Raw genomic sequence first — 16,207 nt, forward strand, 5'->3', positions numbered from 1 at the left:
CTCCCTCCCGCCCTCCCTCCCCCCCCTTTCTGTGCTGTGATTTAACCTTATTTGAGCTTGTACTCCATCATAGAGCTATACCCCCAATCCATGCAGTCAGAGTGCTCTCCCTGCTAGACATCACCCCATCCTTCAGTCCTTCAGCAAATCCTCTTCACAATATTCCCAGGCTCTATCCAGCCTTCACCAACAGCACTGCAAGCCCCATGGGCTTGGTCGGGGCCATTATGGTGTCTTCTTGTTGGTCTTCTGTGTTTGTCCTGACTGCAACTCATTTTCTGTCAGTATAGCCAGAACTGTTATTTAAAAATATAACCACATCTGTTTGCCTTTCTGCTCAGAGCCCTGGCCTTGCTCAGAGTAACCAGCCAGGGCTTTGCTGGGGTTTACAAAGCCCCACATGAGCCAGCCAGTGTGATTTTGTGTTCATCTTCTAGTTCTGTTCCCTTCCCTTCCTCCTCCATATTGCACCTGCCTGCTGCTCCCCAGACATGGACATTAGACTCCAGCCTTAGGACTTGAGCATTTGTTGCCGCCTAGGTGTCTCTCTCCAAGACTCTGCTGAGGACCACTCCTTCACTTTCTTTTCTTTTCTTTCCTTTCCTTTCCTTTCCTTTCCTTTCCTTTCCTTTCCTTTCCTTTCTTTTCTTTTCTTCTCTCTCTCTCTCTCTCTTTTTCTCTCTCTGTCTTTTCTTTCTTTTCCTCCTTCCTTTCTTTCTGTTCTTTCTTCTTTTTTCTTGTTTTTTTTCAGATTTTTTCCAAGTGTTCTGAAATTTTAATCTAAACCTTCCAAACATTTCCTATTCCTCGCCTTCCTCCTCCTCTCTCTCCTCCTCCCACCTCACATTATCTAACAGTGTATATACTTGGCATATTTCTCCTGGAGGTGTGACTTGGAGTCTTTGCTTTACAGAAGAGGAGAGGTTTAAAGCAGCAAAGACACTGCCCTGTTGTCTCTAATGATGCTTTTCCTCCTGAGTGGATTTCTCTCTTTAGTATTTGCCTTGGACATCTTTTTCCATCTTTGGCTTTAGAGTGTTTTGTCCCATATGTTTCAGGTATGTCCTTTTAAATAGTTTATGACAGAGATCTTACATCCATTTGGTAATTGCCTGAGAGTTTTGTACATTTATATTTATTGTGGTATGTTTGACTTTATTTCTGTCACCTTACTTCATGCCTTCTATTTATCCTGCTGGGGTTTGGGAGTGCATGCTGGGGTGCATGTGTGGAGGTCAAATGACAACATGGAGGAAGAATTGCTTCTTTTCTTTCACCATGTGGATCCTAGAAATTGAATTTAGGTCGTCAGGCTTGGTGGCCATCCCCTCTACCCATGGAGCCATCTTGCCTGGCCCTATCTTGTTTCTTAGATAGTACTTTCCTTCCTTCCTTTATGCTTGTCTATCTGTACTTCTTTCATTTTTGTTGTGATAGTGTCTTACTGTGTAGCCTAGGCTGGTCTATAACTTGCTATGTAGCCCAGGCTGGCCTATAACTTGTGACCATCCTCCTGCCTCAGCTTCCAGAGGGCTAATGACAGGTTTATGTCAACACATCCAGCAGAGTTGGTGCTTTTCTGACCCTTTTTGATTGATGGAGCTTGCTTTATCCTTCTCTCTGCCAAATCCCACGCTGGTTTGACAGTTACATACTCCATTTTATTCTTTATGTTACTCCTGTAATTTTAATGTGCATACTTGACTTCATCTGAAGCTGACAAGGCTTCCTACTCTCGCTCTGAATAATGCACAGTCCTTAGGGTACTTTGATTTTGATGGCCTCTTTTTTTCCCCTTTTAAGCCATAGAAATTTATTTGGGGGCGGGAGAGGGAGGTTCTAGCTCAGTGATAGAATACTTGTCTAGCATGAGCGAGGCCCTGGGTTTTCTCCCCACTGTCCACACACACGAAAAAAACTCCCACTGTTTTCCAGAAACTCTAGGTGCTAGAAATGTAGTGTTAACATGTCAGCTATAGTGCTTTCCTTTGCCGAGGGACTTGTGTTCTCATTTTCTGTGAAAAAAAGGACATCTTACTGTTGTTATTAGTATCACACTTATTTATTTATTATTCGTTTATTTACCTATTTTTGCCTGCGTTATTATGTGCCTCGGCACACACTGCAGAGGTCAGAAGACAACTTGGAAAGTCGGTTCTGAGGTCATTGGTCTTGGCGGTGGCAATCACCTTTACCTTCTGTGTCACCTCACAGCGTGACTGCTCACTCTCCGTCCTTTAGTGCTGGGGCCTTACACATCTGCGAGTGCGCTGTACTACTGTATTATAGCCCCAGAATTCTTTTGTTTTTACTTTTTAAGTTATATTTTTATATTAGTGTGTGTGTCCTATGGTGTACATGTGGAGATCCGAGGACAATTTGTGGGTGTCTTATTCTTTCTATCTTGTGGATTTCGGAAATCAAACTCAGGTCAACAGGCTTGGCGACAAATTCCTGCACCTGCTGAGCCATCACCTGTCCTTAGAACCCTTTTAACATTTTTATTTAAAGAAATGATTTTTGTTGTTGTCATTGTTGTGTTTTTGAGACAGTTTCTCTGTGTAGCCCTGGCTGTCCTGGAACTTACCCTGTAGGCCAGGCTGGCTGCAGACCCAGAGATCCACCAACCTCTGCCTCCCAAGTGCTGGGGTTAAAGGCGTGTGTCACCACCTTCCCGTCTCTTTTTCAAGCTAGTATTGAAATTACTATCCTTCTGTTTCAACCTCTTGATCAGCTGGACAACAATCCTATTCCACAAGACCCAATAAATCACATTAACTTTAACGGAGATGTCTTAGTTAGGGTTTTACTGCTGTGAACAGACACCATGAACAAGGCAACTTTTATAAGGACAACATTTAATTGAGGGTGGGTTACAGGTTCAGAGGTTCAGTCCATTATCATCAAGCGGGAGCATGGCAGCGTTCAGGCAGGCGTGCGGGAGGAGCTGAGAATTCTACTGAGAGTTTATCTAGCTGTGACTTGATCAGAAGGTAGTCAGGAGAAGACTGACTTCTGGGCAGCTAGAAGGAGGGTCTCAAAGCCCACTCCCACAGTGACACACTTCCTCCAATAAGGCCACGTCTACTCCAACAAGGCCACACCTCCTAATAGTGCCCTAAGCCAAGCATATTTAAAGAACCACAGGAGGTATATCTCACAAATTTTTCTCTTTTTTTCCCCCTCAGAAAAAAATTGTTTTAATATAAAATGGAATCTTCTTTAATCTAAGATCACAACAAAATTAATGCCCCTTGCAATTTAATTTAGGCATATGATCCATTTTGAGGGTATTTTTGGTGAGAGCATGTGACATTTGATTTTTTTGTTTTTTGAGATAGGGTCTCATGTAGCTCAGACTGGTTTTAAATTCATTGGGTAGCTAAGCATGGTCTTGAACTTCCAATCCGGATGACAGGCCTGTACCACTATGCTTGGTTTTAGGCTGTCTTGTGGCTGGAGCCCCTGGCTTCATGCATGCTAGGAAGGTACTTTACTGGTGAGCCGACTCCCAGCTCCTTGTTAGTTTTTACATAAGCCTCTGCCTGCCCCTCTCTCTCTCTCTCTCTCTCTCTCTCTCTCTCTCTCTCTCTCTCTCTCTCTCTCTCTCTTCCAGGTCATTATAGCTTCATTTATGAGTTTCTTTGACCTAAAGTATGTTCTTGAGTTTCTCGGTGGTGGTTGGTAGCATGCTCTGACAATGGATAAGCCCACCAGGGGACACCAGGGGACATCCGAGGCAGTGTCGGTCCCTCTTATTGTCTGATATTAAGAAGTCTGCTGCAACCTGACTGTGTACAATTCCCGTTCTTCTCTGGTTGCTGTTAAGAGCGTGCTCAGACTTTGGTGTTTGCGTCTCTGCTATGTTGTGCATATTTGTATGTACACTCCCTAAATCTGAGGGTTTGTACCTTTCATGAATTTAGAAAAACCCACCGTGCCTCCTGCGTGCTTATTGGCCTGGTATACCCTCTCTCCCTAGCTTCTGCCCTCAAGTGACAATTGAATCCATAGACTTGCACTCGTTGGGGAAATACTCTACCACTGAGCTACACCCCAGGTCCTTCCTCTTTGTCCATGTAGTGGTTTGTACTTTTAAATCCCAGCATTGGGGATGGAGGCTGGCTTTTGGTGAGTTTGAGGCCAGCCTATTCCACATAGAGAGTTCAAGGCCAACTAGAGCTATGTAGTGAGAACTTGTCTGAACAAAAGTTCTTTTCTTTTTGAGACAGAGTGTTTTGAATTTGCCCAGGCTGACCTTGAACTCAGTCTGTACCCCAGGTGGGTTCTGAGTTTATTGTCCTTCTGCCCCAGCTTCCCTGTTGAGGTTATAAAGCTGTGGTCCCATGCCTGCTTGGTTTATGTGGTGGAGGAGGTTGACCCAGGTGGTCTTGGGTGATACGAACTCTTCAGATGAGCTACATTGAAGTCTTTGGCCATGACTTTTCTGCCTTCTCACCTTCTCTCCTTCCTCTTCCTCCTCCTCCTCTTTTTCCTTCTCCATTGTCTTTCTGGGTCTACCATCATGTGTATGACTGTTTGCTTGCTGTTGTCTCATGTTCGTATTTTCAATAGTTTTTTTCTCTCCACTCTTTAGGTCGAACAATCTGTATTGCTTTGTCTTCAGGTTTGCTGATCACATCTTTTTTTTTTTTTTTTTTTTGGTTTTCTGAGACAGGGTTTCTCTGTGTAGTCCTGGCTGTCCTGGAGCCTGGAGCTCACTCTGTAGACCAGGCTGGCCTCAAACTCAGAAATCTGCCTGCCCCTGCCTCCCAAGTGCTGGGATTAAAGGCGTGCGCCACCACTGTCCGGCTTGCTGATCACATATTAAACCTCTCAATGGAGGTTTTGATTTCAGTTATTGGACTTTTCAGTTCTTGAATGGATATTTGTTTCTTTGTTTTGTTTTTTTTTTTTTTTTTGTTTTTTCAAGACAGGGTTTCTCTGTGTGTAGCCCTGGCTGTCCTGGAACTCACTCTGTAGACCAGGCTAGCCTCGAACTCTCGAACTCAGAGATCCTCCTGCCTCTGCCTCCCAAGTGCTGGGATTAAAGGCGTGCGCCACCACCGCCCGGCGGATATTTGTTTCTTAATTATTATTTTTTTTACGAATTCTTTCTCTCTTTCTCTCCCTCTCCTCCCCCCCCCCCCTTGTGTGTGTGTGTTGGTGCACACGCATGCCACAGTGCACAGTTGCAGTGTTCCGGGGTGGGCATGAAGAGAGCCAGACTTGCTTGTCAAGCGCCTCCACCTGCTGAGCCATCTCGCTGGCTCCACATCTGTTTTTCTTTAAACAAATTAATAATTTTAAGGGCCCAGTGAGATGGCTCAGCACTTAAGAGAGCATATTGCTCTTACAGAGGACCCAGGTTTGGTTCTTAGAAACCATGTCATGCTGTAACTACAGTGCTCCAGGAGGCAGGGGTGAGGTGGGGGTGGGGCTGGAGGAGGGAAGAGCCAACCTACCCTCTTCTGGCCTTTGAGGGCACCTGAGTACACATGTACTCATAATTTTAAAATGAATTAAAAAAAAAACCCTCAGGCCTGCAGTTTTGAAAAGCAGATGTAGAATGACACTGAGTTTAGTGTGAGTCTGCATGGTGAGGAAAGGTGGCCTGGGCACTGCCAGGAGACATTGTCTAAGTCCCTCCCCCTCCTTTTCACTTGATGATTGTGACTTTGTATCCATGAAATCACTGTTGCCATGCCTGCCTTTCAGCCTTTAAACATGGCTCCCTTTAGCTCTTTGAATATGATTATAATAACTACCCTGTAGTCTGTGTGTGATAAACCCCACATTCTGAGACCATTTATACTTTCTTCTTTATTTGCATGACAAAATATTTTGTTGAGTACTGAGCATTTTAGGTAATATAGTGTGACAATTCTGGGCTCTTAGTTTTACCTCCTAAAGACTGCTGTTGCTTTGTTTATCTGTGTTAATTCCTGGAGCGAACCTGTGAAATCTGCTTTTCCCGAAACACGGAGCCTCTGATTCTTCATTCTTTTTTTCCCCCCATTTCCTTCTGCTTTTAAAGCCTCATTTCCTAGAGATTGCTCCAGTGTCTGCATGGCTTTGTTTTGGCCAAAGATGGAGTAGAAGTTGACCTCAAAACACTTGAGCCAGTGAAGTCTCCTCTCTCTGTGGCTGGTTTCAAGCTTCCCTGGCTTTCCATCATCACCAGGGTCTCTTGTGTTTCCTTTGCATGAGTGTAGAGGTTTCCCTGCTGAGGGATGTTGGGTGACGGTGTACAGGTTTTCAAACCCTTCCCTGTCTCATTCCCAGAATTCTCTGCAAAGGATCAGGCCAGGACTGGTAAGACGGCTCTGGTGGTAAAGATGCTTCTTCATATGTAAACTTGGCAACCAGAGTATCATCCCCGGAGCCCACATAAAGATGGGGAAAAAAACCCAAAACAAAAAAACAGACTCAACAAGGTTGTTCTCTGATTCCTACACGTGTGCCATGGCATAAGCGTGCATACACATAATATACACACCACCACCACCACCACCACCACAACAGAAATCTTAAAAAATAACAGTCTAGACAGCTAGCCTGTTGCTTGCTACACAGTCTAGCATTGCTTCTGGCCTTCCTGCTCTTGACACTATTCCTGACGATGTTCCAACTTCAGGGGGGCCTTGGGCTGAGGCAATAAAGCACCTCTGTGGATAGCGTGCAGCATCGTGCCTGGCGTGCTGCTGCGGCTGGAGCTGGGGCCTTGGGGATTGGGAACAGGATCAGAGTCCTGCCTTCTCACCCAAAGCATAGTCATCTTCCTGTGTGCCTTTGATCAGTCTTCAGAGTGACAAAATGGTTGTTTCTGACAGTTGTGTCCATCTTGTGAGTTGTCTGGGGACTAAGATTGGTTGTTCTCATTTTGTCTGAAGTCCCTGAGCAAGTCTGGGGAATTCCCAGCCTGCGCCATATCTACACATTGCCTTCCCTACAATGCTCCTGGTGTCTCTGTCTGGAGCTCCGGCTAGTTGTTCCTCCTTGTAGCTTAACATATCTTCAGGCTCCCCATTTCTTTGCCTCCCTTCACTGCCTCTTGGTGTTGACACTGTATTAAAATTTCTTTTATTATTTCTTGGGTACTATTAACTTATAAACTGTACTTTAAATTTCACTGAGGTTTTTTTTTTTAATTTTTAAGAAATTTCTTGGAGTTGCTTTTCAAATCTTTAATATCCACCCCTAAGTCAACTTTTTGTTTTTTGCCGATATTTTTTAATGATGTGGGGTTGGTTTTGTTTTTGTTTGTTTGTTTGTTTCTTTCTTTCTTTTTGTTGTTGTTGTTTTGAAACAGGGTCCCATCATATAGCTTTCAGGCATTTATAGAACTCAACTATAATGGAGGATGTCCTTAAACTCTTGATCCTCCTGCCTCCGCCTCTGAGTTGCTGGGATTGCAAGCATTCACCTAGCTTTATCATTTACATTATAAACTCTTAAACATAGTTTAATACTGGGTGCAGTATAGCCTCAGTACTTATGAGAATGAGGCAGGAGGATTGTTTGAGCCTAGCATTTTGGGGTTATCCTAGGCAAAATAGAGAGACTCATCTTAAAACAACAACATTATTTAACCAGGCATTGTGGTGCACACAAGTTGGAGGTAGGTGCAGGAGTATCAGGAATTCAAGGCCAGGGTTGGCTCCACTGTGAATTCAAAGCCAGCCAGGGCTACAGGAGACCCTGTTTCAATGACAACAAACAAGGAACTCAAAACCAAAACCACAACAAAATTCAAAACAAAGCCAAACAAACACAACAACAACAACAACAACAGCAAACAACAACATCAAAAGCCCATAATCACAAAGCACAGTGTGATTTAAAAGAGATTTTATTATAGCTAAGGTGCATTAGCTGCAGTAACAGAATGCCTGGCTTCTGGATGACTTAGCCCAGTAATGATTTAGTTCTTTTTTTTTTCTGCCATAGTTTGAATTAGTTACCCATGGCTACATGATGAATTGCCCAAACAAAGAGTCTTAAATAATCTCCTGGCTTCTGTGGGCCAGTTCTCTTGAGTACACCTTAGCCCTGTGCACCTGGGTATGGTGTCCCACAAGGCTGCAGTTATCACACAGCCTTGAAGAAGACTTGCTTGCATGCGTACCCATATGGCTGTTTAGAAGACTTGGCCCTCCATGGCTTATTGGGGCAGTGATAATAGTTTCACCTCCTTTGTAGTAATGGTAGAAAGAGGTTACTGGGGAGGGAAGGGAGGACAGAGAGACAGAAACTAAGGTGGAAGCCACTCTGTCTGCTACATTTTATTCTTTAGAAGTGGATCACTGGATTTAGCCCACATTCCAGAGGACGTATGTGCCGTTAAGGGTGTTATTAACATGTAGACAAGGTTACTTTATCTTGGATATAGACGAGGTTACCTCCTCTTCAATGCGGCTTCCTAAAGTGAGGCCAGAGCACTTCAGTGAGGCACGATCTCCCGGGATACATCCTGTGGTTGTTTCTGTTGGAACGTTTCTGATCTGAGACTGTTTGATGTTAATTTTTAATCTGGGCTGTGTAAGCCCATGTACACACAGTCCTGAGACCATAGGAGGACTGGTTTGTGCGTACAGATTCATAGCAGATTGCTTCCCGTCCTCTCCTTGGTATCTCAGCTACAAACTGACTTCCTTGTCACGGGCCTGTGGTTATGACTGGCAATTCTTCTTTTTTTTTTTGTCTACATTATCATTAAGGTTTATGAAGGTTCTCATTTCTGCATCTCAATTGGGCTTCGCACAGGCCCACAGCCTCACTCCTGCACCAGACTGGGTGGTAACATGTAAACCTTTGGTTGCTGAGACCAGTAGCCCCTGCCTCCAACCTTCTGCCTCCACCAGGTTGTTTGCAGCATCGGCACACACAGTTCATATTCTGATTTCCCAGGCTCCTCTTTGCACTGGTCCCCTGGGGACTGATCTCGCTCTTCTTGTGAGCTCAGCTATGCATATAAAACAACACTGGTTATGTTTAAGTCAATGCTGTGAACTGCTTTGAAATCGGAGGCATTTCCAAAGGTTAGCTAAAATGAATACTGTCCTTTGGGTGTCCAGAATATTGCCCGGCCTCTGGCTGGACCCACCAACTCTAGCATGAACAATTTCCAATTAGATCCAGACAAAGTATTTTCCTCTCCATGCGAAAACAGCTTGTGGTTCTGCCTCAGGTTGAAGTCAGGCTGAGGATCTTATTTCCCAAGAGGACTCTAACTCTCTTGCAAGTGGGTATTGGGAGAAATAGGGTGGAAGTCCACAAAGGGATAATGGGACTATTCACAGTATAATGCTATCATTTGACAACCACAAGTACTATGGATCTGTTCATGGAGTCTTTATGTGCCTGTGGTTTCCTTGGGTCCTGGTTCATTGTTGGGACCAAGTCACCTCTTCTATTAGAAGATGGCAGCTGCTTTCTCTTCCTCTATCTATTCCCTCTGTCTGCTTTGGATGGAGTTCATTCTGAGTATTCCTGTGGGTGGAATTTTAAGGGTTGGTACCCTCTGGAAAAGAGAGGCCTTTCTCTCTGAGTGGTCTTGTCAACATGATCTAAGGCACTCTTGATGCTCATAGATGTCGCCAATGTTTATTGAACATCTATTGTGTGCCTCATGCTTTGCACATGGAAGAGGGCTGGAGTTTGCAGGGCGCTGGAGAGAGTCATCTTATCTTGGAGGCCCCAACAACTCAAGCCAGGATTGTAATTCTATACAATCCTTGTCTAGGATTAGATCAGCTCCTCTGTGCTCTGGGTAGAACTCTTTTTTTTTTTTCTTCTTTTCTTTTTTTCGGGCAGAACTCTTTGGGCTGGATAGTTTCAGCAGGAAGCCCCTCAAGGCCAGGAGCAACAGTTAGTTGAGCTTCCTGGAGCTACCCTGGCACCATGCTGTCCTTTATGCCCTGGAGAGGAGGACTGAGCCAGGTACTGGAATCCTGGGAGAGCCACTGCAAAGAACTTAGATGCTCCAGGATCTAGGATCTGCACAGCATCTGGACTTCTGCACACTGGCAACCAAGTTGCTTTGGGAAAAGCCACAGGAAGCCCAAAAGATACAGACACAGTCCTGTGTCATCCCTTGGGTCTACACAAGAGTCGCGGAGTATCTTCTGCAGTTTGGTTTTAAGTAGCACAAGCAGAGAGCAACACCGTACCTCAAGGGCGGGTTCCACAAGCTCAGAATCTCTGAGGACCAGCCAACTTTACAGGGGACCCAGGACATAAGCTGTTGCAATTCAGTTTTCCTGCCCATCAGATGGACATCCTTGGACGATTTCTCTGCTTTCCTGAGCTGATAGTTGGGTCTGGAGATGCCCACTGTAGTTGAGCAGAGTCCAGTGAGACCCCATACAGTGGAGGAGGCCGAGTTAGGGAAACACTGAGCTGTGTTCTACATAGGGACTTTTTCAGGTTTGCTACTAGATCACTGTAGTGACATGAATCTTTCCAGGGAAAGGTCACAAAAGGCACTTGCTATTGTAGTGCCCCTGGAATGCTTTTGAGAACCTCGTCCAGGACTTTGTCCAGTGGCCTCTGCATAACCATCAGCCGGGGGGCTTGCTCGTGGGCTCAGTGGTGACAGTGGTGTAGTCCTCATGAGAGCACTTGGCCTGTGTTTATCAGGTAGGCCCTGGGATATCCACATGCCACGGAGAGTTCACACTGTGTCTGTCTCTGCTGCAAATGCCTTGTGTGTCTATCGGCAGCCCTAAGCTAGTGCCCTTAGCACTCCCACTGGACAGTTGAGCAAACTGAGGCCCACAGATTTTTACACCCCCAGGCCACACTCCTAGAAAGTGGTGGATCGTGAGCCCAGAGGGGTCTACACTGTGGCTCACACAGGAAGCGCCATGCTTTGGTTTAGCAGAAGCCCAGGGTCAAGTTCATACCTATGGAGAGTGATGCTTGGGTTTTGTACCTGTGCTGTGCTATTGACATATTCATGACTGTGGGGACAGGGCAGTGGCCAATTGGTTAAAGGAGAGCCATATTTAGTAGGTGTGTATAGCGGGGAGGGGCTTGGGACACTTGTAGGACACTTTGCTCCACTACCCGCCATTGTCTACCTGCCCTTTGCCAAAGATCTTTCTACTGTTGCTTTTAATCAGTTCATAACCAAGCATGGTGATGAGCACCTGTGATCCCATCCATTCGGGAGACTGAGGCAGGAGGAGTGCTCTGAGTTCTGCTGCGCACCTGGGTGGGACAGTGAGCTCGGTCTTAGAAAAAAAAAACAACATACAAAACCAAAACAAAGTCATAACAAAAAGCATTCACTCCTGCAGAATGCTCTATACTGGAAGCTGGCCAGGAGGGTGGATGTTAGTTCCTGGTTTCCTCTGCCAGGGTCAAGTGAGAAGAATGTGAAGCATGGAACTAGGTGGAGGTCTGGAGTCTAGCTAGTGTACAGCATCCCTGAAGGGAGGTGTAGGTTGGGGTTTGTGTGTCTAGGGGATAGAATGGACCAGAGTAGCCCCAAGGCAGGCCTGGAGAATCTCCTGCCTTCTCAACTACTGTAGATCTAGGTGCTCTCCAAAGCAAAGCTCCTAGTTCACCCTGTCCTATCTCAGCGTCTCAATAAAGGTCCTCCTGGTCCCCTCCTCAGCTAAGCGAAGAGTTTAACCAGCAGCTGGAGGCCGTGTGCGGGTCCGTGTTTGGGGAGCTTGAGTCCCAGGCTGTGGACGCCCTGGACCTGCCCGGCTGTTTCCGCATGCGGAGCCACAGCTACCTCCGGGCCATCCAGGCCGGCTGCTCTCAAGATGACGACTGCCTACCCCTCCTTGCTGCCCCTGCCTCTGTCTCAGGGAGGCCCGGCTCCTGTGAGTATGTCCTCTGTCTGTCCCTGACTGCCAGTTGCGCCCATCACTTCTCTCTCTGGGTTGGATTAGGCGGGAGGAATGGTCCTTGGCCAAAGGGTCTTGTGTACTACGTGGGTGTGGCTGTGTGGGGATGATGGGCGACTATCTGCATCCCGGTCTGCAGCCTTCAACTTCAGAAAGGCCCCGCCCCCCATCCCGCCGGGAAGCCAGGCCCCACCCCGCATCTCCATCACCGCCCAGAGCAGCACCGACTCTGCCCACGAGAGCTTCACCGCAGCAGAGGGCCCGGCCCGGCGCTGCAGCTCCGCGGACGGGCTGGACGGCCCCACCATGGGCGCACGCACCCTCGAGTTGGCACCGGTGCCACCCCGGGCCAGCCCCAAGCCCCCCACACTCATCATCAAGACCATCCCTGGCCGGGAGGAGCTGCGGAGCTTGGCGCGACAGCGGAAGTGGCGGCCGTCCATTGGGGTGCAGGTATGGTTGGCAGTATTCAAGGCTCTGGCTCTGTGTCGTTGGGAATGGATGGAGGAAATCAAAAAGGACTTCTGCATACACAGACCTTAACAATCCAACACATTTCCCTGGGCTGTGGTAGACCTATCTTGCTCATTGATAGACGAGGCTGCCTTTAAACAGTTTGTGGTAGACCTATCTTGCTCATTGATAGACGAGGCTGCCTTTAAACAGTTTATCGCCCTTCCCTAGTCTCATTTGTTTGGGACAGCTAGTTTAGTACCTAGCCACTTCTGGCCATTCTAGTCCTATGTAGACCATGTGTTTCTTTGGCAAGCCACAGCCACTGATGCCTCCACCCTGCCACCAGGTGGAGACAATCTCAGACTCGGACACCGAGAACAGGAGCCGAAGAGAATTCCACTCCATTGGCGTTCAGGTGGAAGAGGACAAGAGGTAGGTCACAGTGTGTGTGGGTGTCTTGGGTGTCCTTGGGGTTTGAGGATGAAGGGGAGCCAGGGCTGTGTAAAACGTAATGCCTTTGCTGGCCTACTGTTCTTGCATATGCTATTTACCTAGAAGTGAGAGTACGTGTCTCTGTGTGTGTGTGTGTACCAATGCTGGAGATTTCCAGGAGTTGCTTCTCACCCTCCGCAATGATTTTTGAGGCTTTTGCAGCAAGAGCTTCTTCTACCCTCTTGCCATCTCCCCAGCCCACCTCGTTTTCTTGAGACAAGGTTTCTCGATGGCTTGGTACTCACCAATTAGGCTAGACTGGCTGGCCACCAAGTCCCAGGAATCCTCCTGCCTCTGCTGTCCCAGTGTTGCTATTACAAGTGCATGCCACCATACTTGGGTTTTTTCTGTGGGTTCTGGGGAGAAAACCTAGGTCCTGGTGGGTGTATGAGAAATGCTTTACCACTGAGCTCTCTCCCCATATCTTTCTACTGGGGAAGAGTCAGGGTAGATATTGTGTTGTACACGGATGTTGCCACGGTAGCCATCGAGTCTACACTGAGGGCTTGAACTCCTGCTGACCCAGGGGATCAGAAGCTGCAGGAGAGATAAGGTGGTCAGGGGAAGGAAGAGGGCTGGGAGAGGGGGAATGGCCATGTGTGGGTTATAGGTTGGTGCTGAGCAGGCCTCCAGCAATTGTCCTTTAGCTGGAGATAACAGGATTCTGCCAGTCCCTTGTTACATCCTGTGGTGTACAGAAGTATGAGCTCAAAAGAAACAAACAAACAGGAAGATTGCCTCTCCTGGGTCCCTGGCAGCTATAACACTCCTCCTCACTTGGCTCGCACAAGCATTTAACCAGTAGGGGGTACCTATTATGTTCCTGAATTGGTGGTGAATCAGAGATACTAGAATTGCCAGCAGCCACTATTCTGGCATTAGGTGGCCTCCGAAACATTGCCTCCTTAATTTCCAGGTGAAGAATTAACATTGTGAGCTCCGGAGGGAGTCCTGGAAAGAGTCCTCTCTGCTTGGGGGGGGGGGAGCCTGAAGGGAGATACAGTCTCTAATGACCAGGTGGCAGTGCCACTGTGGCCCTACATGTCCTCTGGGCTGCAATGACACCAGGCTGGCAGGCTGGAGAATTGTGGCTGGGAACCTTCTTGGCACTGGCTCTGAGGGCTTTGTGGTAATGGGAGACATTAAGGCCGTATCCACAGCAGAAAGGAATCTGGAGCCTGGGTTGCAATTCTCCATGTTTGCAGGCACCATTACAGGGCTTTCCAACCTTCCTAGGGTTATTACAGTTTCTGAGGCCTCCTAAAGTGGCTTTGTTTGAGTCCCTGGTCAAGTCTTGAGGTTCTCGGGGGAGTCATTGTTTCTGTCCTCTTCTACTACTGTAGGTCCGTGAAGCACTGTATGCTCCTGAGATGTTGGGGAGGCAAAAGCCACCCAGTTGCCTTACCTATTCCTGTAGGCACTGTCCTCCAAACCCTTAACATGCCATAAGAATGATGGAACAGTGGCTCTGCGTGACAAAGTCCATCAAAACATGGTTTGAATCCTTAGAGTAGTAACAGTCACGGATGGAGACAGTTCTGTGCTCCACGCTCCTTCCTGATTTCCTTAAAACCAGCCCACAAATCTTCATCGGTTCTCAGAAGGCCTTTTGACTCCTCATTGGGATAGGTCCATACTGGAGGGTGGTCCTCCATTCCTTCTAACAAGCCAGTGACTGGCAAATGGTGCAGCAGGCCTTTGATGAGCACCCAGCCATTCACTGACGATGTCATTCAGCAGATAATTACTGAGCCTTGGTATGTGACAGCTCCTGGGCTGTGTATTGAATATCCTGGGAAGTGTCAAAGGTAGGAATTTTGCCCCACAGAACTTACAGGCTAGAGGGAAGTCAAGACAGTAAATAATTCATGATTCTATGTAATGGTGTAATGTGGAACAGGTGCTACAGGAGAAAGGAGGATAAAGTGAGCTTAGAGCAGCAGGCGAGGAGCGCAGTGGGCTGATACTGGAGAGATGGACTAGCATACGGGGAGATGGACAAGCATACGGGGAGGTGGGAAGACTTGGGCATGTGTTGGGATCTGGGGGAAAGGTCATGTGGCCAGTGTGGAGGGGGTGAGCAGTGCTGAGAGAGTTGGATAATGCCTGGGGCGGGTTGTACAGGGCACAGGCTAAAAGAACTGGGCTCTAATTATAAGTAATGAGTAGCTATTAAAAGGTTAAAGAAATGGCCCGACACACTTTAATTTATGTTTACAAAAGAACATTAACTACTGAATGGAGACTTTCTTTCTTCCTTCCTTCCTTTCTTTTTTTTTCTTTCTTTTTCTTTTCTAAAGATAGGGTCTCATATGTACCTAGCTGGCCTAGAACTCAGCTATGTAGCTGAGGCTAACCCTCAGCTTCTGATCCTCCTGCCTTCAGTTCCCAAATGCTGGAATGTTAGGGGTGTTCCATCACATCAAGGCCAGCATTAAATGGAGAATGAGTCTGAGGAAGACATAGAAGAAACGAAGTTAACCAGGGTGACTTTCATGAGGCAGAAGGCTGGTGGTGGGTGGTGTTTGAACTCTGGTGATGAGTACAACAGACCTTTCTCCTATGGTGTTTATAAGTGGCCAGTCATAGTATTTGTGAGCTGTTACGTTTTGGATATTTATTTTGTATTCAGCAATCTTGCTGGTCCCTTATTAAGTCTCTGATCAAGTTATCTGATAATTGTGATGGATCTTATACAATTGATTATTTTCTTCAAATGAGGCTATTTCTTTCAAGTCGGTATTTAAAATTTTATTTTTCTTTGCTTGATGTGATGATGAATGTCTTTGATCCCAGCACTTGGGAAGCAGAAGCAAGCAGATTCTACCTTGGTTAGTTCAAGGCCAGCCTAACCTACATAGTAAATTCCAGATCAGACAGGGGTACAGAGTAAGACATTGTTTAAATTTTTTCTTATGAGAATGTGTCGAATAGGACTTCGGTTCCCTGTTGAGTGGTGGTGGGCTCTTCCCATTCGTGATTTATTTGTGTGTGTATGTGTGGCAGTCATAGGATAACTTGCAAGATTTGGTTCTCTCCTTCCATGTTGTGGGTCCCAAAGATCAAATGTCTATCCAACAAAAAGAGTCCAAGATATACTTGGTTTATTTTTATTTAATATGTGTATTTTGCCTGCTTGTATATCCTCCCACCATGTGCATACAGGATACTTAGAGGCCAGAAGAAGGTGTCAGATCCTGGAACTGTAGTTACAAATGATTGTAAGCTGACATTTGGGTGTTGAAAATCAAATCTGGGTCCTCTGGAAGAACAGCCAGTGCGCTCTTAACCACTGAACCATCTCTCTAGCCCCCACAATAGACGACTTCTTCTTCTTCTTCTTCTTCTTCTTCTTCTTCTTCTTCTTCTTCTTCTTCTTCTTCTTCTTCTTCTTCTTC

The 16,207-nt window shown here is 46.6% G+C and overlaps 1 protein-coding gene across 3 annotated transcripts in view; it reads left to right on the forward strand.

Moving 5' to 3' along the window:
• Nucleotides 1-16,207, forward strand: part of Dlgap3 (DLG associated protein 3) — a 67,657-nt gene that overhangs the window by 33,064 nt on the left and 18,386 nt on the right. For all 3 annotated transcript variants that reach the window (XM_028759759.1, XM_028759760.1, XM_028759761.1), the window contains 3 exons: nt 11,624-11,837; nt 12,001-12,314; nt 12,664-12,749. In XM_028759759.1, the coding sequence (XP_028615592.1) occupies nt 11,624-11,837; nt 12,001-12,314; nt 12,664-12,749 (614 nt within the window). The remainder of the gene's footprint in view (nt 1-11,623; nt 11,838-12,000; nt 12,315-12,663; nt 12,750-16,207) is intronic.

The sequence above is a fragment of the Grammomys surdaster genome, unplaced genomic scaffold (genome assembly GCF_004785775.1).
Source record: "Grammomys surdaster isolate TR1022 unplaced genomic scaffold, NIH_TR_1.0 126313, whole genome shotgun sequence".
In the NCBI taxonomy this organism is placed as follows: domain Eukaryota; kingdom Metazoa; phylum Chordata; class Mammalia; order Rodentia; family Muridae; genus Grammomys; species Grammomys surdaster.